The sequence below is a fragment of the Xiphias gladius genome, chromosome 7, assembly GCF_016859285.1.
Source record: "Xiphias gladius isolate SHS-SW01 ecotype Sanya breed wild chromosome 7, ASM1685928v1, whole genome shotgun sequence".
Taxonomy (NCBI): Eukaryota; Metazoa; Chordata; class Actinopteri; order Istiophoriformes; family Xiphiidae; genus Xiphias; species Xiphias gladius.
In genome coordinates, this window is record NC_053406.1 from 23,368,541 (window position 1) to 23,395,397 (window position 26,857).

General features: G+C 40.4%; 1 protein-coding gene across 1 annotated transcript in view; it reads left to right on the top strand.

Annotated features, from left to right (window-relative positions):
- tenm4 (teneurin transmembrane protein 4) overlaps positions 1–26,857 on the top strand; it is a 147,722-nt gene that overhangs the window by 70,841 nt on the left and 50,024 nt on the right. The window contains exons 6-14 of the mRNA XM_040130790.1: positions 465–563; positions 1,505–1,740; positions 8,757–8,921; positions 10,966–11,180; positions 12,340–12,550; positions 16,276–16,377; positions 17,205–17,399; positions 18,983–19,183; positions 22,970–23,155. Coding sequence (XP_039986724.1) covers positions 465–563; positions 1,505–1,740; positions 8,757–8,921; positions 10,966–11,180; positions 12,340–12,550; positions 16,276–16,377; positions 17,205–17,399; positions 18,983–19,183; positions 22,970–23,155 — 1,610 coding nt within the window. The remainder of the gene's footprint in view (positions 1–464; positions 564–1,504; positions 1,741–8,756; positions 8,922–10,965; positions 11,181–12,339; positions 12,551–16,275; positions 16,378–17,204; positions 17,400–18,982; positions 19,184–22,969; positions 23,156–26,857) is intronic.

Genomic DNA, 26,857 nt, shown 5'->3' on the forward strand with positions numbered 1-26,857 from the left:
AAGGTACTATCCATTGTGAAAACTATGAAACTTTAGTGACAAGTTCATTTGTAATTGAATTAAGATACGTGTTTTGTCTGAAATAAGTGTCAGATACCTTAAGGTTCTTTTTGTAAGTGATGCATTGTTTTCTTCCACTCACAACCTTAAAGGAGCCAGAATACTCTAATGTTTATCAGAGAGGAGCAAGACGCTTGCAGAGAAGGGCAGGGCTCGTACAAAACAAGGTATGGCAGCGCCCAAATGAGGGGGAACAAGACAGCTAGATGTTATTTGTCTCACACCTTTGTAGAAGTAGTTCCATAAGGGCCTTGGTTTTCTTTTTCCCACGCTGTCTGTCTTGATCTCCATTTGTCAGTTGTTGTCGATGTTGCTTGGTGATCACATACTGTATTGGCATTTCTGTGTGTTCTTGCACGCACATCTCACACTAGCTCCATATCCATCTTTCCACCTGTGTGTAGAAACATAGCAAAGCAGACATTCCTAGAGACTTTACAGGACAACCTCATTGAGATGGACATTCTGGCATCAGCACGCCATGATGCCTCGTACAACGACGGGTATGTTGCATGTTTGCTATCTGGCTCACACTACTGTCAGAATCTGCTGTGCCAACTATTGTGATGCCTGCGCTATTTTTCCATCAAGCATCCTCTGTTTTGAAATGCTGTCAATCATCAGTGTATGTCTCCTGCAGTGCCAGAATCTTTGTTGTATTTGCGCCATCCCTGTTTAATACAACTAACAATTTGCATTAAGTCACATTGTTGGGTTGTATTGCTTTTGATTCATGTTAAACACGACAGCTTTATGAAACACAGTTGCCCATTTTATCTCCTGTTGCTAGAACAGGATATGTCAGAGATTTTCCCTGAAATTTATAAATGAAATATGGTTTCAGTGACTTTCCACATCATACATTGTAATGTGACATTCAATCGCGTTCATGTCACTGTCGCTTGAGAGTTTCTTGTAAACTTGTCAGTAGAACGGCCTTGACATCAGTGCCGCTGCCGCTGACTCTCTGATGGGCTGATCATATGCACTTGGACATGCAGCTCTACACATGTTCTCTGAGATAGCCAGCCAGCCACGTTATTCAAGGGCAAATAAATCTGCTCAGCTCCATGCTGGAACCTTATATTCCATATCTTTCCACTGGAAAGCCTTGATACATAGTCACAGGGAATTATTCTGCACCAGGCTGGCATGAATACATAAACAAGCTAGCTGACCGCCAGCTGTGGTCACTAGTCCTATAAATTAGATTTAATATTGACTCACAGTTTCTACTGAGCAAAACCCAGTATGATTTAGTATTCTTGATAATCCAACAGAAGTGTAACTATGGTAATGGTATTGAAAGTGCTCGGAAAGAGAATTAGTTACCAGTGGAATGAACTGAGCTTGGATAGACACTAACCCACAATTTTAGGATGATAGGCATCCCTTAGAAATTAGTGTTTCTGTTAAGACTAAGAAAAAAGTGTGTCTTTTCCAGGCACTTCCTGTTCAAACCAGGTGGAACATCACCAATGTATTGCACAACATCACCAGGATACCCTTTGACCTCCAGCACGGTGTACTCGCCTCCCCCACGCCCTCTGCCTCGCAACACCTTCTCTCGACCTGCCTTCAGCCTGAAGAAACCCTACAAGCACTGCAACTGGAAGTGCGCTGCTCTCAGTGCCATTCTCATCTCAGTAACACTGCTGTTCCTGTTGGCCTACTTTATCGGTGAGTCACCTCTGATGCTCCTACACACTAGGATGGGCACCTCTACCTATCCGCCTCCAGCCCAACCCCTCACTTAACTGCAGACACAGGATGAGTCCATGCTCTGCTCTGTTCCCTCAGTTATCCATTTTAATAGTGTTGAATCTGCACTCATCCCGTGTCTTATATGAGCAGTTATATAGGGTCTCATAGATTGACTACTCCCCCTCCTTGACCAAAATAACATTATCATTCATAGATTTGGTTGACTGAATCTGCAGAGACGGGCAATACACTTTCTCGCTTTTGTGAGTAGGTCAGATAGGGAATGAATTAAAAAGACATCAGCCATCACACAAGAGAAGAGTGCACATTGAGATTTTGTACATTTTACTTGATTTGCCTGACCAGTATGCCCAGGTCTCAGCTGGCTAAGGACTATCAGCTGTGATATCTGAATTATAATATTAAATCAGTTCTGCTCTTCTTGACTGATGTCATTCCATAAGGGAATGATATTCATATCTGCTAATACAGTCCCTTATTTAGCTGAGTATTATAAATAATAGACTGTATTATACAAGACTGTTGACACAATATGTCACTCATAAATGGTCAGAAAAAGCAGTTGATAAAGACACAAAAATTAAAAACTGGTAAGGGAATTTTAGAGTACATGTAAGTGGATTCTACAAGTAATTGCTATGATGTTGTTTCTCCATGTTTCTCCAAGATTAGATGGCAAACCAACTCTTGTGTTCTTACTTGGATTTTATATTGATTTTTCCTAAGGGTCTGTTCAATAATGCTGGCTATCACTGCTCATGCTAGCTATCCAGTTTATCTTCAGTTTATTCCAAGCAAGCTGTTGCTCTGCCAGTAATGTAAAAATCAACACTTCCTGAGTTGCAGAGATTTAATATTTCTTCACAAAAATTCTTCCCAAAACCTGGTGTTTAACACAAATGTTCCCAACATTTTAAATGGCTAGAGGTTGAATCACTGTTGTTAAATCAATCAGTGATAGAAAGCAAACGAAAATGTTAGTTATCATTACTTTAAAACAAAAGGAGATACAAGGGAATTAATAAGCTTGTTGCAACCAACAATAATAGCCACATCCACAGTAACAGCGTTTTAAGGAAGAGAAGGGATGGGAAAGAGCAAGAATTGTGTGTAGGTCAAAGGTCCAGTGAAAATGTGAGGTTGGTGTCTGTCAGTGCAAGGGTTTGGGGGTCACATTTAGTTGGGGGATATGGGTGACTTAAGTAAACCACATGTTGTTTGAATTAGTGCTACGAAATAGGCTAAGGTTGGGGATGAGGAAAGGGTGAACAAGACCAGAATAGATAGGAAGGATGATGCATACGACATAGGGTTACTGTAGTGCAGTGATGGGAGAGAAGACAGGTTAAGATTCTTAAAATGTAATGTCAAACAGGTATGAGGATTTAAATATCGTTGAATATGTCTGTTGCCTCAGTTGGCAGATATATCCAAGGATGTGTTGATCTACATGAAAAAGCTAGAAGTATCTTTTTTTATTCAAGTAATAAAAGTTCTGCCCGGTTCGTTGTTACAAATTCAAATAAGGAGTTGATACACACTTCAATTTAATATAATTTACCATATAATATATGTCTGATTGGCTGTGGATATCTGTTTAACATATAAATGGTTTCACCGTTGAATTAAGTCTTGCACACAAAAGAAATAGTTCTTCAAATAGAGGGATGGTGAGAACATTGAAGTTCATTTGCATGAAGTCAGATTCTTCTGTATGGCCTTTGTCAGTGAGATAAATGAATTCTTCATTGAGGACATTTGTTATAGATATTTATTATGCTGTTACAATCACGAAAGCTATCATTTCTGCTTCTCCTTGAGGCCAGAAGAACTAAAATCTGATTCATTTTTTTGTCGACAGAGCCAACTAGATAGTTACATTTGAAATTCAGAACATGCTGTATTTAAAAAAACAAAAAACAAAAACAAAAAAGGAATCAGATGGTTGCTGCTCATGGCGATTATCTATGTATCCACCAATTTTTAATCAATGATGGTAGGTGTAAACAAGTTCTGGTTTGGCTTGTTTTTGGCAGCAACAGTATGGTTTGACTTTAGAAGTAGAGATGCAGTATGTGTCTACTGTTTACTGCTTGTGACCTGGCCAAAAGCCAGAGAACAGCCATCAGCCTGATAGTGCTTAATCAGGCTGTGTAATTATAACCTGCAAAATGCAGACCGTTTCCTGATGCACCACAAGTAAACATGTTGGAGACCAAACCTCACCCTAAGATCGGAATTTCCAATCAAGAACGAGGGCCATATTTAATTAAAGGCTGATGAGAAAATACATTTAATTTGAAGTGCAATTAATTATTGAAGCCTGTAATTGGGAACTCTGGGTGAGATGTCTAATGAACCCAATTATGCGTCATGACAGATGTTTTGACTTGCAGCATGGTTTTATTTTGTCACAGCTTTGTTAATCGACACATTTTAAAGTCCAAAAAGGTCGGGGGTTTAAGATGGCACTATTTTCTCTGTGGTTGCTCACTCATTAGCACATTTGTTATATGTTCCTCATTTTAAGGTCATCAGTATCCTCCTGTTTTCACTTCCATTCACCCTGGGTATATAGCCAAGGACAAAAAGGTTGGGCCCTAGAACATTTTTCACTGCATGACCATTCAACCCAGAAAAAGCCCTCTCCGCAACGCAGATTTTACCTGTTTGTCTCTGTTTCAGGACTTCAGAATATTACTGCTTTGTTTGATTTGACTTTTCAATATGTGATATTTGCAGTATCTAGATTTATCAATACTGATGTGACTCTAAATGGGGGAAAAAAGTGCTCAAGGGAGTTTTAGGGAAATACTCCATTGCTTTTATTATGAATGTTAAATCAGTCTTATATTTTATATTTTACCAATATCTAAAGACCAAAAACTTTATCTATTAAAGCAATGACTTTTCTTAATGGTCAATAAAAAACCCTTGGTTCTGTTTTCAGTGAAACTCCCATTTCTATTCAATTTAATCCCTCAGTACAGTGCCCAGTATTCATTGAAAATGCTGCATTCGCACGCCATGATGCATGGCTACATACTCTGGCTAGGTCTGCTAGGTTACAGTAATATTTTAGCATGCTATTGTTTTGGGCGTGTGCCATCACAACATTGCGTGTTCTGTATGGATCCGAAACAACCTAACAATATGTACATTTATGTTACTGGAAAACATCAGTTGGAACAATGAACATCCCCTTATCATTGCTACTAACAAGTGAAAAGTAGTAACTGCATTTGACACATATACTGTATCTGCCAAGCGTGCAGCATTGCACTGGTGGCTGTATATTGTTGCAAGCGTATAGCATTACTATTACATTTGCATATATTCATTAACTTCACACTGGCAATTACTGTGTTATTGTGCTCAAGAAAGTATTAATGTACTGTAATTACAAGCCAGCTTCGTTCACAAACCCCAAACCCAGGTCTTACTTGGACCTGTAGTGGCAGATGTAGGGTATTGCTTTAGATTTGTATGGCCCAGAAAATGTGAATATGGATTGGCTGCAATAGATAGAGAGTCGTTGGTCTTTGCACCATGTATTGACCATTAAAGGCATGGCAAGAGATCTGAAAAACAGTATCCCAATCAGTCTGTGCTATGTTTACTTTTGTTTTTTTACAGTGAAATTGTGTTCAAATTAAAATGATCCACAACATGATATTGCAGAGACTGGTGAATAAACCATAAATTGCCTATGCGATTAAGAATGAAAATAGATGAATTAGCCATATCGTTCAGTTCTCACACTAAGGCATATGAGACTATGTTCTCTACTGTCTTTTTTTGAACTACCTCAAGATAGTATGCCTTTTTAAAAAGCTCATAGTATTAGATGATTTTGACCACTAAGATGAGTAAAAAAGGTTCTACTCATCATAGCTTCCCTTGAAGTGTGCACTAGTTGGACAGTGCTCCTCAGATCAGAGGATAGAAGCACAGGAGTGCTGGCAGATGACCCACAGCAATAAGTGCTCCCTTCCTTAGATTGGCTGAGAACTCCTGTACTACAGTAGCTCTATTCCCTAATTGGCACATGGCATGACCCAACTTCCTGCCAAGAGATAAGCGAAAGGAGGGTACAACATGGGCTCAGGACAAAATGGGCGATACTACGAAGTGCAGTACACTTGACAGGTCAGTGTTGTCTCTGCCAGTGGCCATCTCATTAGATGTACCTTGTTATTTCTACAACCTGTCTTCATTTTGCAGCCAATTGCAGCAGCCTTTTGTGCGACATTGCACAGTATTTGCAAAGTTTAAAAAGTGAGCAAAACAAAATCAGGAGGCTCTTCACTGGCTCAGGTCCAATGCTCTGCATATCACAGATACCAAGAAGGCGTGGAAGTAAATCTTTAAGGCTGGGAGGGGGAGGCCTCTTCAACCATTTTCCATTGGAAGCCTCAGGGACGGATGGGATGAAGAGCGAGGCTCACAAAGACATGATTACTAGGACACTTGGAACGACACCGTGCATAGTGACTTTGCGATGGTTCTGCCAGCAACATACACTAACTCATTTTCCATTTTCGCCAGTCAATGTAGAGCTACAAATCAAAAGGAATCTTTTTGTGGAGCTTACAAAATGACAAACAAAGCCATCTGTCTCTTCACTGGTTGTCCTCCACTGACACAGTCACTTCCACAGGCACCGGACAGACACAGAATAGATGCATGTATTGCATTTGAACTTCAATCATCTTATGGAATGTTTGTGTTGCATTTTCCTTGATAACCACGCTATTGTAACCTTTTTTTTTTTTTAAATCACAAAACGATGTAAATATTTCGATAAACATGTGGTTCTGTTTATCTAGTGCGCATCATGAAAATTTCTTTTGAATGTGTCATAGACTAACCGGATTTATTTAAAAAAAATAAATAAAAGAATACTCTTAATACTGGGTCAGTTACTTGTAGAGATCTAAAAGGAGGAACCACGCATGGTGTGTTCTTTAATGCATCTGTCTTTGATGGAGTTTCCTCCAGGTCCCTCTGGGAATGACCCAATGTATTCCATTCATTAGACACTACTATAGCTTGGTTTGATCTGCCACTTGTCACATTCATATGGTGTTTTCAGTCATTTTGAAGTTAATATCTGAGACAAGTAACCCTTCTCTAATTCTCGGTGGATCACTTATGGTTTTAAATATAAAATGATATCCATTTCTTAATGAAGCAACTCAGTCTTCGGTTTGGCATTTGAGTATTAATAGAGCACTTCTATTACTCTGATGAAGATGCAGTCGTGCCAAAACATTGGTCTGCAAATCAATCAGTGCACTCCAGGACTTTTTTTTTCTCTCTGATTTGCTGTCCCTGGTCTGGGAAGCTCCTGATTCAACTGCAATTGCTGGAAGATGCACGGAGAGCCTCTTTTTGCCTGCATTTATTCAAGTGTTTCCATGAAGAAATTGCCCTACAATTATAAGCAACATATGCTAAAAATAAAAACCATAATAATACCATCATATTTATGATGACAGCTAAAAGTTAATTAATACAAGTTTTATTTAAATCCTAAACTTGCCTAAAACTGAAGTCTGTTAGAAATGTTTGAAAGCACCAGGTTTAGGTTCCCTGGTCTGCTGTCACACTGAAGGCAGTCTAACCTTGAAGTAATTAAAAAACTCTCCTTAGCAGACGTGCGACTGCAGGAAAAGGAATAGGTCATGATGAGATAAGATGATGCACTTACATCAAGTTTTTGTTTATATGGTTGATGGCCAAACTTGATTTTAAGGACTCCAGTCATGGTCATTGTGTTCTTACCACCCTCTCTAAAATTCTGTGCCGTAAAACCACTATGTTAGTCCATTTGGCTTTTGTTTTTTTTCACTTGTTAATTGGCTCAGTCTACCCAAATGAATCAAATACAAATATGCAACAGCTATGTTTAAACTGTAGTTGTGATCAAACTCTGAATTTATGTATAAAACTTGTTATTGTAAGTTTTTATAACTTATGCTTATGTTGCAGTCATATTATAATCCGACTTAAATCTTTTTTTTTTTTCTTCTGTATATTCAAGTCATGACAGGCACAGTCACTTTGTCTGTTGTCTTAACAGTCACTGAAACGCTTACTGGTGACATGAACTAGTTTATGCTCTTATAAAGGAATAAAATGAAAATGCTTTTGAAGAAAATAACATTGAGAGGACTGGATAGGTCTCACTCCCAGCTTCGGTCTAAAACTGTCAGATAATTTCACTCCAGAATTGAATTGCCTGGTTACATACTTGAGGAGCTAAAGAGAACCAACAAACCAATAAAATAGCTATATTGAGTTTCTGGGCCTTTTCTGCTGACTGTTGACTTCCAAGGTGGCTTTTGCCTCGCTAAGCTCGTCTTGTCCATTCTCTTATTGGTGATCTGTCATGGTCAGTCCGTCCTCCTCTGTCCTGCATTCTACTGCCATTGTTCCAAAGGACTTTTCTTTTGTCGACCTTGTAAAATATCAGCATGCTTCATCCACTGTGTTCACATTGAAACACCCCTGGTGTCTTCCTGCTGATGTGTTTTTTTTCCTTTTGTCCCCTAGTTTTGTAGGGGAATGGAAAGGTACTGGGGTTGGAAAAATGACAGGGCACTGGGGATGGTCCATGCCGATGCTGGTGTGGTGAGACAGATGTTGTCCCACAGGGTCAGGATAGCATTCATCTTCTTATCTTACTGCTCAGCACTTTAAAAAAAAAAGAGCCATTAACCATTAAACCACATATTGTTCTTTATTCTTTAGAATTTACTTTCCGTTCCTCTATCTCACAGCTGTCACCTTTGGATAATAACCCCAAGAAAAAAAACAAAAATAAAAACAATCCAAGTGTTCCGTGAAAGTTTGGGATGTTACTTTGTATGTAATTAAAAAAGTATAATTTTTTGCTGAGATGAAATGAATTTGAAGTCATCTTATTGTAAATCAGTTCTGAGGTTGTCTTATGTGTAATATTTCAGCCATGCATCTTTTTGGATTAAACTGGCACCTGCAACCCATGCAGAGACAGATGTACCAGTTGTCTGAGGACAATACAAGTGGCCTACCTTTTCCTACTGACCTGAGCTTGCCACCACTAGGCAACACGGGCTTGGAAATACCTGACCGCAAGGGAAAAGAGGAAAGTAAGTGCGATATTTTTTTAATTTAAGGATAATCAATTCTATTAAATACATTTAATCTTGTTTTCCCAAAGTAATACTCATGTATATAAATAAACAAACCTAACTGCAGCAAATTTTTGTTTTCAGGATGATTTATGTAACTCAAGTTGTACACTGTTGCATACATATCAGAAAACACAGCACAAGGAAAGAAGTTTTTCAAATCTTAAAGTTGACAGATGACATTTTGAAGCTCAAGCAAGTTTATTATTTTGCCATCCAGTTCCACATTGTGTTCACTCGTCTCCATGGTATGCAACGAGATCTGCTTTGTAATCCTATGAAAGTTGTTGTAAGTGGGAAAGTGTTATTTGTTCCTGGAGGGAGAAAATGGGACAGCTTAAGGGACTGAGTATCCAGGGGCTGGAGGGGGATTAGCCACTCTGTCCCCTTCAGAACGGATGTGATCCTTTCATCTCCTAGCCTGGGCTGCCTTTCCTGGCAGCCAAAGAAAGCATGTGCTCACCCCTTGGTACCAACTGCTCAACTCGAGGAAAGTTTGCTCTGTTCCATTCTCGAACAAATGGGCCCAGATTTAACCATGTGATTTGCCACTAGCAGACTATAATAGGTAGAAGATGGGGTCATTACCATATAGATGAATCCAGGAGTTGTCTTTTTCATTTACCAGACAGCAGAAAGTGTGTTTAGCTAACAACAAGCATGACGACAGCTGAGCTCAGACCCTGCATGGCAATCATTGCTGAAATCAGCAATGCGGAAATCAATAGCCATAGTTTTCTAAATAAGTCTCGTCCTGCAGCGCTTTCACCAGGAACAATGATGATCTATCTGTTGTTTTATCAAGGTGATGCAGATGTGGACAGTTTTGAAATTCAGTGTAGTTCTCTCTTGCTGAATGTTGTCTTTCCATCAGCATTATGTTGTAGTTTAGCTTGCTGAACAACAACCATTTATTTAACCATGAGGCCCATTATCACTGGTCTTGGCTTATGATTTATTTAAACAGCCTGATGAGTATACCATTACTGTGCTACATAAATACACACACACCCAACATGTGGAAAATGAGCCTGTGTGCTGTAGCATTATATAAAGCCCAGATCTGGGAGTCGGGAGCCTGTCCTGTCTACTCTGATAAAACCCATTGCCACTGATGGACTTTTAAGAAGACTGCCATCTGCCGTTCCACGTGTATCCTAAAGCCGTGTCTGCCACCAAGTCCTGGGGGTACTTTGTATGGACGTCTGCTTTAGTAGACATCGCTGCTGAAATTAGCTCATCTACATGGGCAAACAGATGTTGCCATTTCCACGGAGTCCAATATAAGTTGTGTTATGGAGCATATGGGAAATTTTTAGCAGAGAATGTGCTAGTACCTGAGCGGGTACTAGTATTAGAAATCCCTCTCTACTATAATTACAATTTTCACTTTATTACTTTTTCTTCAATTAGAACTGTATTTCCAAAAGCTTTTCCACACCATATGTTTAGTCGTTTAAACCATATTTTTGGAAACTTTCATCAATATTTACTTTGATGAACAAGGTATATGAAATGTGTTCGGATCATAAAAAACAACAAATTTACCTTGTTTGAGCAAATCCGCCTCAACAAAATAAGCATGGTTGGATCCCCAGTATAATGGTAGAATGTCAGTGCCTTAAAATAACCAGTGCTACCTGTTATTGAAACATATTTCATCATCTCTTTTTGAACTGGATTTTTTTTTTAATTATCCATATCAGAAGAATCAACATAAAAGACTTAAGGAAGTAACTAGAATTTTGTTTGAGGACCAGACTGATGTTCAATGAGATTATTATTACTTTTCTATTCTCTCCTCCTCTGGAATTGGGACTGGAATTGCTGGCAATGGTCAGAGGGGTCATCCATTATATTTTCTCTCTGGCTGTCAGAAATGTGATTGAATATCTGTGATATGGCCAGACTATCAGCCTTCAGCAGACTGACTCCCTCTGCCCTCCGCATTCTGGATTAATGGTGTGATCTCTTTGACTGATTTACTTTGTGTGCAATGCAGGCAAATTGGACAGCTTGTTCCCAGATGACAGCTATATAGATATGGGGGAGATTGACGTGGGGCGCAAGGTCGCACAACAGATTCCTCCTGGTATCTTCTGGAGGTCCCAGGTCTTCATTGATCATCCCATGTACCTGAAGTTTAATGTGTCCCTGAGCAAAGATGCCTTAGTGGGAATCTATGGAAGGAGAGGCCTACCTCCGTCACACACACAGGTGAGAAATACTTGAATGTTTAGGACACCCATTAATTTGTGTCTTAATTCTGTTGTGGTTATTAGGTGTATCAAAGGAGAATGAAATCTGTCATCTGAATGAAATTTTTGGGGGGCTTTAAGTTTGCACATTTCAGTGTTTTCTGTAAGAAATCATAATGTTTTTTTTGTGAAAGACAATAGTAAATTGTAAATGGGACTCTGTGTCAAACAATTTACAATCATGTCTGTGTATTATAAAGATTCAGCTTCTTTTTTTTCCATTCTTCCACTGCCACAGAATATAAATTGGGATATTGTTTTTAAAAAATCTATCTAACCATGCAGAAACGTGTCATGAATACAAACCACTTCATAAATCTCTCCATGTATTATAAATCATTTTCTTTGTTGCAGAAAGGATTTATGGCAAATTTCTTTCAGGTTCAGTATCATCAATGAATCACATAGAAAATACAGGGCTCAGGGGCCAAGAACAGGGGATTTTTCTTTACACTAATTTCCCATCTATGTGCAGCAAAGAATCAGATATATCAAGCTATTAATCATATCTAGCAGCTTGGTTCACAGAGCTTAGATTTTGGCTGTAAATGTAACTGTAGTTCAACAAATTGTTCATAGCATGATTTTTGTTTGCATTAATGTCCAATGTGATTTATTTTTCAGTCAAAAGATCACGTTTGTCTCTCTCCTCTATTTTTACTTCAAAGAAAATGATCTAGAGTGGAGTTTTTGTACTGTGACTGTTTACACACAGAGTGTCAGATGAGTCAAGATTCCCTTCCTAATGTAGATGAAAATGAAACGCTGCCTCATCGGTATTCACTGAGTCACTTCTGATATGCAGCAATACGTAGGAGATGTTATTTGGTGAACAGTAACTTAACTTTAAATTTTATACCCCAGCTTTCCTTTTTCACTTTAATAGTTTTAAACAGGCTTTCATATAAGACATGTGGACTATGAAATTATCACAGCCTTTCCAGCCACGATGGGCCAAGACGTACTCAAGCTCCTCTGGAATGATGAGTTATTCATGCAGACCAAATGATGCTCCACTATAAAGAGGGCTGAAAGCACTCAAGTCTCACGTGTCACTCTAATGGCGTCTCTGCAGTCCATCCGTCGGTCTTTCTTACGTTCTGTGTGTCTGTCTCTAGTTTGACTTTGTGGAGCTTTTGGATGGGCGGCGGCTTCTGGCCCAGGACATCCATGGTCTGGAGGGGCCTGTGGCTATGCAGCGGAGCCTGGTACCCATCACCACACACGACACTGGCTTTATCCAGTACATGGACTCTGGTATCTGGCACCTGGCCATCTACAACGATGGAAAAGAAACTGAAACGGTCTCCTTCCTCACTGTTGCCATAGGTGAGTGCCCAGGGCATGACCTGCTGCTGAAACCTGTAATAGCAATCCACCTAATCCCTATAATACCAACCAGCAGCACTCCACAGCAAACAACCCAGACTTGGAGCACGACTCGGTGACAGTTTTTGGCAGATTTCAATAGCCAAGGAAAGTGCAGGTTAATCAAGGTGAAGTTGAATATTACAAAAATCAGGACATCAGTGCTATCCTGCCATGCCCCTGAGTAGGGCATTGAGAGATCATAATATCCTCATTAGCCTGAGTGTCTTCTGAGCGAATCAGGGGTCCAGCTTCTGGGAACCATTTGCATACAATTCAAAGTAAGATTGCACCCTCCTGCTAGTGCCATTTTTGATCACGAGTTGCTCCAATTTCCATCTACTTTACATATATCAAAGTAAGGAAGATATTTCTCTCCTCCGACTAACTCTGTGTGGCACACGGCTGTGTTTCAGACACACGTCTCTCTTTGTGAAGTGATTTCATTTTGTACGCTCCTCTTTGTTCTCCCTAAAGCACCTTTGATTAGCACTGCTGTATCAGGCAAGGTGTGAGAGGGCCTGAGGTGTCGACTTTCACAGGGATGGCAGCTGGGAGCTGTTCTCACATGCTCTTTAATTAAAAGCTCCTGGGCCAGAGTCCATCTGTGACAGGGGCTGTGCCAGGCAGCAGATCGATGAGAAGCTGTCCTCGACACCAATGTAACACCGAGCGGAGACAGGCAAGAGATGCACCATGGCCCCCCTGCTGTGCCAACAACAGCTGTAATTCAATGCTTAATATATGATATGATACAAGGAGGGGGAGTCAGGGCAGCATGTTTACTTTTGCTTATTTCTTCTTGACTGGGTGTGCATGAAGGCCTCCTGTGGTTTGCATCAGAGAAAATACAACTAGATAAGGTATTCTGTGCAGCGGATGGGGACGGGGATAGGATGGGGTGGGCCAGAGTTATTCAGAGCTAGAATTCTGCCTCTGTTCATTTATATCGGAGCCGATCTGCCCACATGAGCTCAGAGGGAGGCAGAAGGGCCCTTTCTAAAATGGGTCACCGGTTAAGTGCCCTTCAGCAGAAATTGAATCTCACCAACTGCCTGAATTGTATTGAGCCGTGGAGGGATGGAGTTGACCTTCAAATAGAGTAGCCTAGGTATAGAAATACATGTGAACAATATCCAGAACAGGCTCACTGAGAGACACAAGCTGCATTGTTTATCAGACACTAACAGTAAAATTATTTTGGTGCTTCTGACAGTGTTGGTGGGAAAAAAGGTCTTTTTTTTACCATCAGTGAGGCACCTTGTGCTTTTCACATGCATTGAATGAAAGGTTTGCTTGTTGCACATAGCAAATGCCATAATGCATCTGAGGGATAGAATGTCCCTGTCCTTAATCTGGGTTACTCCTCATTACTTGTCTGTGGCTCCATAGCAATGTGAAATGTGTCCTGCTGAATGTTTTGTATCACAGCCCTCTGGAGCATGAAGCCATTTGTCCCTGCTGCCTGGTGCCCGACATGCTTCAGCCCAGACACGGCCTCCTATACAGAGGTGCAAAGCAAAAGGGAAGCGAAGACCCAGCACCAATGTCTTACTCTATATCCCATCTCCCTCTATAGCAGAGTCTTTCTCTGTACACAACCGCTCATCATTTGAAGGTGGCGAGCATCCTCTGAGAGCATGGCAAGATGCTGATTAAACCTGCCTACTGTGTGCTACTCTGTCCTCGCCGGCTGGAGAGACTCACACAATAGTTAGCTCCCCTGATATGAAGGGTAATGAATTTCAATGAAGCTCTGCTTGAATCCATGATTTATGCCTTGGCCTATGTCTAGTATGTGGCTAAGAGATATTCATGGCCTCCCCTTCCTGCTCTCAGAGGAAACACAGGCAATAGACATGGGCAGTGCGTAGTCTGCTACACTGCGTCAGCATTCTGAATGGAGGCACTGCTGTTCACCATTACTCAATTAAACTGGTTCGATTTGTTGTTCACCAAAGAAATACCCATGGTAGATAAAGATAAGATAACCTTGATTAGAGGCACATTAATGTAATATAGCTGCCTGCTTAATCTGTCAGTGGAATGCAGTTTAAGTTAGATATTTCTGTGCTTGGCTAGGTGAGAAATAAATTACAACCCCACTTAGGTTTTTTTGTCCCTAAATGCATGAGCTGCAAGATTCAAGAAAAGAATCTCTCCTGCATAATTTTACTTCTAGGAGAAATTCCTGATGGCAAGAATGCACACCGCTTTGAGCAAAAAAAAACAAAAACAAAACCCAGGCCTCCTACTGTAGTTACATGTTCTTGTTGGAAGCCATCAAAACCCCACCAAAATGCTGATTTGCCTCCACTACGCCGGAGGAGAGTCTCCCCTGCATCCCTTCAATAACCTAACATAGCAAAGGCAAGCCTGCAGCATAGAAAAACATCAGCAGCATTTCTCTGCTCACTTCCTACCCTTATCTCTTTTCATTGCACCTCTAGTCTAGCTCTATCTCTTTTTCCCTCTCTCTCTCTCTCTTAGTCTCTTCTCTCTGTCTTGCGTTGCATCCTCAGTGATGATTGACTCTCCAGAGTAAAGGGAAGCTGAATCCGTGGCTCACATTTCTAGCCCTTTGTGGAGCACAAGAGATTCTTTGTTCAGTAAGTTTTGCCTCAGAGCTTCTGCTGTTTGAAGGCAATGGACAAGACTGAATATTTTTCAGCACCATTTCAGGCTTAATTCAGTGAGCATCTTGTTTCAGAATTCTGCTGCTGTTGAGCTCCTCAGAGATCAGTGGTCGCTCCTTTCTAATAAAAGCAAGTGCCAGAACATGGTAGTAGAAATAATTATTTTGCCAGTTTATTTGATTTACTTAGAGGGGTCAATAGAGGAAGTGATGGGGAGTGTTGCGCACCCACTGCTAATTTTTTGCATCACACCCCGAGTACACCCCGTTTGTTTGGAAACAAATAAAGATGATGTAATAAAGCCACACAATCAATTGGAGAGCCCAGGTAAATTACAACTAAGGCATGTACAAGACGTAAACACTGTAATGCAGCATAAATACAGCATAACTTTCATTGAAAATATATTGGTTTCTCTTCATAGGAAACATGTAATTCTATGTAGGTGTTCTTAGAAAAAGGGGAGAAACATATATGTATATTTGAATGTGTTCATTTGTGTGTGTGTGTGTGTGTGTGTGTGTGTGTGTGTGTGTGTGTGTGTGTGTGTGTGTGTGTGTGTGTGTGTGTGTGCATGCATGTATTTATGTGCCTATATATATGTGTATGTATATATACTGAAAAGCAGACCATAGAAGAAAATATAATAAGGAAACATTACCCATGGCAGCTGGGAAATGCAGGTTCCAGTGTTGCTGACGCTTTGAATTACCTAGTTGCGGTGTGCCATAAAAGCGTCAAGTTGGGGTTGTCAAATGCGTGCAACTTATCACATCCACTGCATTCAGAACTTCTGGGAATTTACCTGCTTTATGACTTCTGGAAGAAGCCCAGGTGATCAGAACTTGTTTACTCTTTTAGTGAATTTTCTCAGACATTAATAACACTCAAAAATGTTTTGCACTGAAATAGAAATGTTGATAGGATTGGAGTCTGCGCTTATCACTGTCATTAGCAAAGGGATAATAATCAACCCAGGGCAAATGAGTGGGATGAAAATTGTTTTTCAAAGCACATTACTCAGAAAAGCTCCTGATTGCCCTCTTGCAGAATCTATTGATGACTGTCCCAGTAACTGCTTTGGGAATGGTGACTGTATTGCCGGAACATGCCACTGCTTTTTAGGATTCAAAGGACCCGACTGTGGGCGAGGTGAGTCAATCCCTCGGTCATAATGACTTTATTGATCTCCATCATTCGGATGCATAATGTTTTAGGTAATGAACAAATTATATTCACTGCATGACCAGAACAAAGCAATTTTAATCTTACAATTACTTTTAATTGTTCTTCAGATCTTTCTTATTAAATCAGGCAGAACTACTCCAGATGATTCAATTTTACCTATTATCACTCCTAATGGAGTATTCTGTGACACATAAAAGAACTCTCAAATAACTGTATAGAGAATAGAGCTTTAGATCCTTGGACTGGTAATAACTCAATAATAGGAATCAAGGCTGTATTTATCTTTTTGCAAATTAAAAGTAAAAGTTTAGGCAATGTTTTAGAATGATGATTCTTTTTTTTTGGTTACATCTTTACACATACTGCCATCTGTTATCCGTGTGTTGATCAGCACCATTTTTACACTTTTTATTCAACTCTCTTTCTTTCTTTCTTTTTTTTTTAAATTTTCAACAGCCACACACCAGCGATTGTGAAGATATTAAATATTTGTAGTTTGCTATTGTTAGAATTTGGATTACATCTTTACGGGATGCCAAAGTGTAATAATTTGTTTTGCATATTGTACATCAGAAACCAAACCCTTAATAATTTTGGTCAGAAGCTCATTATCAGATCGAGGCTTTAGATAGATAGATAGATAGATAGATAGATAGATAGATACATAGACAGACAGACAGACAGACTTTATTGATCCCGTGAGGGAAATTTTAGCCCACACTCACTATTCTTTGAAGCTATGGTTGGAAGGGTCCATTCAAATGGATGTATGCTGTCTGCTCTTTTCAAAGCTGCCTGTCCAGTGTTATGCAGTGGGAATGGTCAATACCTTAAAGGTCGCTGCATGTGTCACAGCGGCTGGAAGGGCGCTGAATGTGACGTTCCCACCAACCAGTGCATTGACATCACGTGCAGTAGCCATGGGACCTGTATCGTGGGAACCTGTATCTGTAACCCAGGCTACAAAGGGGAAAACTGTGAAGAAGGTGATTGTTTTAATAAGTCATGGTAATGTATCCTAAACTTATAAAATTCTACATGATATGGCTGCTGTAACCACCATCTTAACTCATTGATGCTTGACATTTTAAACGAATACTCATAATGGAAATAGCTATTAAGTTGGTATGGCTTATTTAACAGTCTGTATGGCAGGATAATGACAGGATATCCACTATGAAGAACGTCATAGCCATAACACTTCACAATATGCATCCCAGGTGACTTTTCCTGTTTAAATCATGGATAAAAGTATTGTTTTAATCAGAACTGCCCATTTATTCTTTGAATTTCAAAAACTAAGTGTGATGCTAATCCACTAGGAACTCCACATTCATGATGCTGGATAAGGCTTGACCAGACAAGATTGAAGGAACCATTGTGTTTGTCAGCTCTTGAAGGCTCTCATTTCAAGATGAAAAATGGAGCCTGGGAGTTTGATAAATGGGGGTTTGTGACATCCATAGGCCCCCATTCTATTTTGGGTGGAGTGTTAGCCATAAGGAGTGGAGGTGAATGTGTACGAAGGCCCTTAAACATTTTCACCTTTCTTCCGTGCGACCTTCAGCCACAATGATTAATTGCCAGGAGAGAGTTGCTTGTCAGTTAGCCTCTGATCTTTGTGCCTTGTGCCCAAACCATCTGCTAAGAGGCAAGAGATCCTGTTTGTCTTACTATAATGGCCTTTATACCCATTTATGTCATGGTAAAGGGGAGCTGCCATGGCGCGGCCTGCTGCTCTCAGTGGCTAGACATTGCTCCTCCTTGGCGCCCATTTGCCATCTGTGTGTACCAAAAAAGATATTGTCTGGTTGGAAGACTGTTATTATTGTGATTGTATGCTCCTACAACTCTTGTGCCTTACAAAGTGAGCACTCGTTTAACAATAGATCAAAGGAACATATACTATAGAAATTGTTATAGCATTCATTTGATAGTTTCACATGAATTGAACTTACACAGAGTACACTGATACAGTGTACAGAAAGGATGCAGCATAGGGAAGCCAGTGCGAGGCTTTCTACATCATTGTGATCTTCAAATTGTCTATACTGGAAACTAATCATGCATGCTCTCTTGCCTAAGAGGTGTAGCTGTTGCCCCAGGCTTTTCCTTACTGTACTCCATTTTCTCCTTTACAATCTGTTGATGGCAGTTTTGATTATTTCCAACATTGATGCTACTCATCATCATGGCTTTCATTTTAGAGAAACATTCTCCTATTAAGGCAAATTCCTTAATTGGGAGGAATTTTCACTATGAGATGATGGGAAAGTCCTAGTAGAAGCGTGGGCAGTAACTATACATTTGTGCCGTAAGCCCCAGTGTGAAAACAGCCGTTTAATTTGCTTGTTTGTAGATCTCGTCTCCAGTTATAGAGAAAATGGGCTTCCTCGCATCATTTTCTGTGCGTTCCCTCTGTACATTCTGTATACTGTAAAGTACATGTGCTAGGTTGTTCTGCCCACTGCCTTTCCTCGGGCTCAAATAGAGACCACAGGTTGCCCCTGAAAGAGGGTAACAGCGAGTGACTGGTTTGTCTAACATTCTCTCTTTGGACCCCTTTTAGTGGACTGCCTGGACCCAACATGCTCAGGGCGAGGGGTATGTGTCCAGGGAGAGTGCCACTGCTTTGTGGGCTGGGGAGGGCCAGGATGTGAGAGCCCCAGGGCCTCCTGCATGGACCAGTGCTCTGGACATGGAGCTTTCCTGGCAGACACTGGAACCTGCAGCTGTGATCCCAATTGGACAGGCCATGACTGCTCTACAGGTGAGTACTTCCCTGAAATGAGAGTAAACATTGACAGAATTCCTATTAATGAGCTGGTGCTTATTTAGCTCTAATTACCAAGTAGAAAAACATCAGTGCATTCACAGAAAATATTCCATAGGTTAAACTAAATTAGCAAAGAATGTGGGTTTTTTTTTGCAGGTTAGACAAAAAAAGTTGCGCCATAATCTTAGGTGCTTATGAATCTAGCAGCCACTTAAAGATAGATGATTATAGAGCACTGTATAAAAGAGAAAAACATAATTTAACTATGAAGTGAGTAAGTAAAAAAATAACAAATACTTTGATACAGTACAGCAGTTGATGTTTAACAGATTTATCACAGCTATGATCAGATAGAAACCTTAGCCATAGCTATATTTGTAGTTTTAGACATTTGTCAGTTATGTAATCTCTCTCTCTACTTATCAATCCTCAACTCCTGACAAAAAGTCATCATCCCAGTCATTGAATATTTTCCAGTATCTAGTATAATTTCTTACCCTTCAACATTTGCGGCTTTACTTTAATACCTCAGCATGGCAACAGCTTGTAATAACCTTGACATCTCTGTCAGTTCATCCCTGCTTACGTCCTTTGCAATTTTGTCAGAATTTACTTCACTGCTTGATTTAATATAAATTTTGTAATTAATAGGCTTCTCAGTGAAGTAAACATTTCTGATTATGTTAAAATAAAATGGTTCACATCAAAGCCTCAGTTGTTCACGTCATTGATTAATTGGAGGTCCACAGCTAGCAATCTATGTCTGGTTGATTTGGCTCTGAATTTATTTCTTTTTTACGAATGGTTTCATCCTCAATCTCCACATGGTTAGTTGGCAGCCACAGAAAAGAGGGTAATGCATAACAGGGATATTGTCAGAGGCATGATCTAATGCAAGTAAATGCTCCGTCTTGAGTTCTGAATTTCTTCATATTGGCACAAGGCTCACAGCCGATGATAACTGTTTCTGCTCTGGAGGATTGTTCCCATTGTGTTCATTTTGTCCATGGAGATTGTTCTCTCTTTGTAGTCAAGAACAGGCTGAGCATAAGATAGATAGCTAGAATATACCTTCCTGAGGCTCAGAAAAAATGCACTTTTAGGTACAGCTCTGAGAGCAGCCTGCCTGTTCACATTATCCAAAGAAGTATTTTAATGAAAAAAAACTCAGTGAACTCAGTGGTAGATTATCACTTCTTTTTTTTTTTAAATTATTAAATCTAACATCATGAAGTGTTGGCAGATGCAAAGGTTCCAGAAAAAAAAGTGTTTTTCTTTCTTTTTACTTTAAAGCCAGCTGAAGAATTTCACAATTTTCCACACATACAAATGCTCACATTAGACTGTATTCGTGTTTTATGGTTATTATCTGGCAGATTGAAGCTTCAGATAGCTCCGGTTGAACAGGCCTCTGATGTGTTGATAATCAGTACATCAGCTCTGTTTTTTTTAGGGGCAGATATAGTTGCAGCCTTCAGCTGCCTTCATTTAGACAACATAATTTGTATTCTCACAGAATATTTCTGAAATGAGAGTTTTAGTCCCGCAGCAACCCGGATCCACGCATCCCTTTACATTCCAAGCAGACACAATGACCTATTAGGTAATCCCAGGGATTTTGAGGGAAATGGGCAGTTAGTCTGAGTCTGCCTTGCAAAGAAAGAGCTCTGTAAATGATGATGAGTTGGCTCTTTATCCTCCTTTATCCTGTTCATTGTAGAGCTTTCTGTGGTCTAATACAACACTAAGCTTGGTGGAAGGGTAGTACAGCTAGCAGCCTATAACCTTGGAGACTGGGGCAAGAAAAAGATGGAAAGCTTTCAATATATCTTTCAAGATTCTTTAATCCCCCCTCCCCAATACTTTTAAGTCACAGACTCATTTTCTCATGTGGCTTTGGAGCAGTACAACCTGGGTGTGCACGGTTGGTAGTAATGCTGTTACTAGCCATAAAACAATGCCCAAGGTTTTATGTCCTTTAATATGTGTGTTTTTATGCCATTTTTGCCATTCCCCCACCCAGAGGAAAGTTTGTTTACACAGTCCTTTAGTGCAAATCCCATCATGGGGATGGGGGTATTTCTCACTGTGGACTCTTCTGTCCAGGGATTATGAGACTTTGCCTGCAGGCTGTAATTGCATCTTTATTATGTTAAAGGTTTCTTCTTTTGTTACAAGGGGACAGTTGTCTCAAAGTCAGTTTCAGTCTGTTATCTCTGACCAGTATGTGTTCTAATGATTCTGAGAAAGGAGCTGGTAGGGTCAGTTTTTACATTTTATTTCAACATATGCGCTAATGAGATCACTCATGATGTCCATTATGTTCATGAGCACCTCCAGTTTATCAGCGTTAATTTTGTGTTTAGAGGATGTAGAAGGCATGGTTCCACAATAAATAATTACTAGAAAATGATAGATGAGCAGACCTCTGTGTCTGAATACTACTCAGATATTTTATGTTTACATGTGTAATGATTTTTGTCTGTGTGTGTGTGTGTGTGTGTGTGTGTGTGTGTGTGTGTGTGTGTGTGTGTGTGTGTGTGTGTGTGTGTGAGTGAGAGAGAGCAGGCATAAGGGGCACTGATTCAAATGCTGCTAGCATACCGTACCTCTAAATCAAAAGTCAGATGTAAAATTAGCATTTGCATAGTCTTACAAAGTGCTTAGCTGTAATTAGCAGGGGAGAGTGATTTTTAAAAAGCGTTTTAAGCTGGTTATGTCATGTTATGGTTTGTGGGTGAAAATACCCCTCAAATTTAATTTGTAGCAATGACAAAATAGGCACTGTTAAGGCAGTAATTGACTTATTAAAAGATTTTACCTCCAGTTTGGTCCCCTGTGGTCATATTTGAATTGGCTTGGCTAATAAGCCAGGAATACATGGCTTTTGTTCCTCGTTGCCCATACCGCTAAGCCTCTTTTAGAACAGAATGGTTAATAGAGAGGTTAACATTTCAATGAGATTCATAAGTAATCTGTCAGTGTTTAATTTCTTTGAGCCTTGGTCTTGTCATACTCTCCCTCGAGTTCATGAGACAAGAGTAATGTCCCAGGCTCTATCACAGCCTGTCCGGGAGGTCTTTCAGCTGCCTCACAATAGTTCCAACCAAGCTTTACTGTGTGTGTCTCTCTCTCTCTCTCTCAGTCTCCTTCTTTCCATGAATGTACTTCTTCCTCTGGTACGCTGCACTTAGGTAGAATAAAAACAGCACATTGACATCTTAAGCCTCGAATCGCTCTGTGGAGCCTTACCTCCTGCCTATAGTCAGTAGTAAAGCATGTGGCAGACCCTATGAACACCGCATGCACAACAAAGGAAATTAAAAAATTACAGTTTAATCAAAATTCTAGCGTTGATATTCCTGCCATCTCTACAAGAAGTTCCAGCTGTGTATTTTTTCCTCTTTACCTCCTTTGTGACAGAAAGAGGTGAATTTACAAAGAGGAGAAGAGGGAAGGAGAAGAATAAGTCGGCTAAGGCCGCAACAATCCATGTCTTTTCTTTGTAATGGACTTATTAGATTTGTATTGTCAGAAAGGATTGCCCCTTATGAGGTGCAGGAATTTCTTTTCAGCTGCCATCAGACAAGGTAGTGGAGCGTGGCCGTCTTTCCTTGACAATAACTCCTGGATTTGTCTTTTCTTCACCCTTGTTGCCTTGTCCCGTCACCGCCTTGTCTTCCCTTTCCATCCCACTTCTATACCCCCCCCCCCCCCTCCTCTCTGTCTGTCTTCCCCCACTCTCTTTTCTGTCTTTTTCTATGTCCCTGTCTCCCACAGAGATTTGTGCAGCGGACTGTGGTGGCCATGGCATTTGTGTGTCAGGCACCTGCCGCTGTGACGACGGCTGGATGGGCAATGGGTGTGACCAGAGGGCGTGTCACCCTCGCTGCAACGAACATGGCACTTGCAGGGACGGCAAATGTGAATGCAGTCCCGGTTGGAACGGAGAACACTGCACTATTGGTAGGATGGGAAGAAGTTTTGGTTTGGGTGGGGGACTGCGTGTGTCTATGTGTGTGTATGTCTGTGTGTTTGGGAGGGGTTTGGGGGGCCAACAAAGGCATAGGCTGTCTGTGTGCGTATGTATGAAGCGCTGGGTGTGAGGGGAAGGGTCCAGTTGGAGAAGAGAGGGAGAAGCATGCTTAATTGAATTTGTGCAACTCGGTAAAGCATGAACAGGTTTACTCAAGGATCTGAGGCTTGCCTTCATGCATTTTAATGTGGGAATGTGCTAAGGTGTCCTTTCATTTTACTCATCCTTTTCCTCATCTCTTTCTCTGCCCCCTTTCCATTTGCTATTAATTTCAAATCCTCACATGTGTGTCATTTTGAGCAGGTCAACCACCACTCTTAGCTCTATGTTTATACTAACTATTGTTCTTCTGTAAACGCTTGCAGAAGTTAAGTTTTCACGACCTTGACTGAATGTCAAGAGCTTTCTTGAAAACCTTGATTCATTTAAACCTCAAGTTTTTAGTTTTCACAGTGTTGCCAGATAGTAAAGTAGTTTAGTGCTGTGTGATTAGTAGTGAATTTTATAATCCTTTAGCAGAGTATGCTAGCAGTGGTTCATGGGATCATAATGTTGGCTCTTTTTATTATTGTTAAAATTCTTAATAGTTAAGAGGTAGAAGGAGCCAACTTAACTCTGCGAAGTGTACACAACACCTAATATTGAGAATGCACTTTCCATATGTCTGCTGATGTGGAGTCCCAGATGAGGTGGAAGTACTGTTACGAGCATTTGTTTGTCCTAAGGAATTAGTGACTGTGCTGATATGTAAATACTAGCAACAACAGATGCAGCCAACCTGTTGTCATAGGTAAGCAGTAGTTGACCTCTCTCCTCCATTTGAAACGTCCACTGCCCAAAGGACAGCATGAAGATATTTTTGAGTTATGGTGATGGATGTTCTGAGGTTTGACAGTTTCATTGTTAAAGTGTAACATGAGCTCATTAAGATGAGTATTTTATTGCGGTTAGCTCTATGATATTTTATGGACTGTCAAACTTCCTCTGAACATCAGAGGAGACCATCCAGAGGACATGCTATGCAATGCCTGCTTTGCAAGAATGCTACTTTACCTTTCTGTTCCTATGTTGCTTCTCTTCCCGTCTCTTTTCGTCTCTTTCCGTCTCTTTCCGTCTCTTCTCTCTTCTCCTGCTTCACTACTCTCTTCTTGATTTCTTTGTTTTAATTGGTGGAAAGTAGCTAAATACATTTATTCAAGTTATGTACATACATATGCAATTTTGAGATGTTGGTGCGTGAGTATTTTAATACATTTCTTTCATTAAACTTCTATTCCACTCTGTTTCAGAGGGAAATATTTTTACTCCACATTAACTTGAATGTTGTAGTTCAATCAGTCCAGTGACTGATTAATATTTTACATCCAAAATATGCGGCAATTATATAAAATATGATGCATTCTCATAGGTTAAACTACCCAAAAGAATTTGCATTAATAATGCTCCATATCGATCACAGAGGAAGTGGGAACACAATGGCCATCTCTTCCCCGTCCACTTGAAAACATTCGAGACAATACAGTGAAGGGACAAAAGTTGAGAATGCTGGACTTATAGGTGAAAACTTTGTTGCATATTGAAATAGATAAAGATAATTTTTCTCACAGTATTCTTATGCATATCTCGGAGCAGACCTGCCTGAGTACAGAGCCTTGACTCAGTCTTTGAATGTTTTATATGCCGGCCTTACATTATTGATGGGCCTTTTATAAGTGCCATATTGAGATCCCCACTCCCTCGACAAGAATATTCCTCAGTGTCATCCATTAAGAGGCCAAAGATCTCAATTTAAATCAATTTTCATTATTGAGAGCTCTGCGGTGGCCCCAAGCCCCATGCTGTGGAGCACAGGAGGTCCGATATGGCACTGCCACAGCCTAAGCCTCTGGTGACCTCATCGTCAATAGAGGTGTTTCAAGATTAAAAGCGCTTTTTGTTGAACATCCTGACCTCCTATCTGATATTGCTTGAGAGATTTAAGGGTGATAATATGGGCATCAATCATCTTGCTTTTGAAATACTCCCCTGATATATTCTGCCGATCCCGGCGGTTGATAAATGGGGATAGATTGAAATGTTCTTTCTGAACATATCACTTTTTTACCCTCTCTCTCTCACTCTTTCTTTATTTCTCTCTCTTATTCTTTTTCTCTGTGTTCCGACCCCCCCCCCGTCTTAATTCTGTTTCAAGTCCTTCTCCCTCTGTGTTGGATCGTACTTGTTGTGTTGCTTGTAATGCATGATTTCGCTTCATGATTGCACTCCTCCTTTTTTTTTTTCTTTTCTTTTTTTTTAACCTTTTGTAATGTAAACTAACACCTTGCCTTGCCGTCTTGTCATGAAAGTGGCACTGTTCAAACCTCCCTTATATGTCCTGTCTTTTATCTCCCAAGCTCACTATCTGGATAAGGTAGTGAAAGGTATGGCATTCCTCCTTCCTTCTATTTTACCCTCCTCCCATTGTAACTCCAGCCAGCATTAACAAATCATGCACACACACACACCCCATGCTCTTCCCCTACATTGACATATGCAAACACTATGCACCTCCTGTTGCCCCAAACAGCTCATTCTAAAGATCTCCACCTCCCATCAACTTTTTGCCATATCGTCACACAGTAATCTCCACTTAGCACTTTCGCACCTGGTGAGTCAAGTTGTGCTGCTTTCTTTACGTGTTGAATATTTGGTTTTTGTGCAGCTGTGTTTTCTCAATATTGGGATCTTGGGAAAGGGGCTTCATAACCTGTGCTATGTATAATGGATGAGTGTGCAGCTGTGAGCAGGGCCTGATAGGTGCTGAGGCCGCATCCTATCTAATTAAAAGAGTTCATGGTCTGGTTGGTGCAGGGCAAGCAGGGGGTGGAGGCTCTGCAGCAACCCTGCCTCTCAGCCTCCAGCACCTTATTTCGCTCTCACTGTGTCCTTGGTAATGGACCACCTGGCATGAGATCGGCTGCCAGAGGAGTCCTTCGAACACTTGCACCCTCACGTTTGGAGCTGTTTCAGGCAGGCTTGGGCAGGGCTCAGCAGGGGCTCCTCTCTGGAAGGGCTGCCAATTATGTTGAACTGGTGCCAACAGAGAGGGGATCTTTATTTATCCTTGTAATAAACATTCAGAGCTTACTAATCATCTGTCTCCACTGGTCTAACCAGTGTTGTTTTGTCCATTTACTCAATAAAAGGATGCTTAATGGCCAGACATGTCTAGGAGGCAAGACACTTTCTAATGGCATTAGTGAGTCCCCCTCTTCAGGGAAATAAGAAGAAATGGAGACAGGGTTATTTATTTTTCATAAAATATTTATTTCTCCGTAATTTATCCCCATTATTGAATAGTCTGCGTGCTGGTTGCTTCTTTTGTTAATTACCTGTTCCAGATTCAAAGGAGCAATTCAACAAAAACCAATGTTTCTATTTCATAGTATATGTGTAAAGTATAAACCAATGGCTGCAATTGAGTAAGCAAAATTGCAGGTTGGTCTTTCCATGTTTCATAATTTGTTCTTAAAAGGACAGTCAACATGGCTAAAAGCTTCATTATATTTTAATATGAAACTTGTATAGCAGCAGAATATGATAAAGTGGCTTTCTGTATTAGATGAACAGGATAACAGAAAGGAATCACAGAA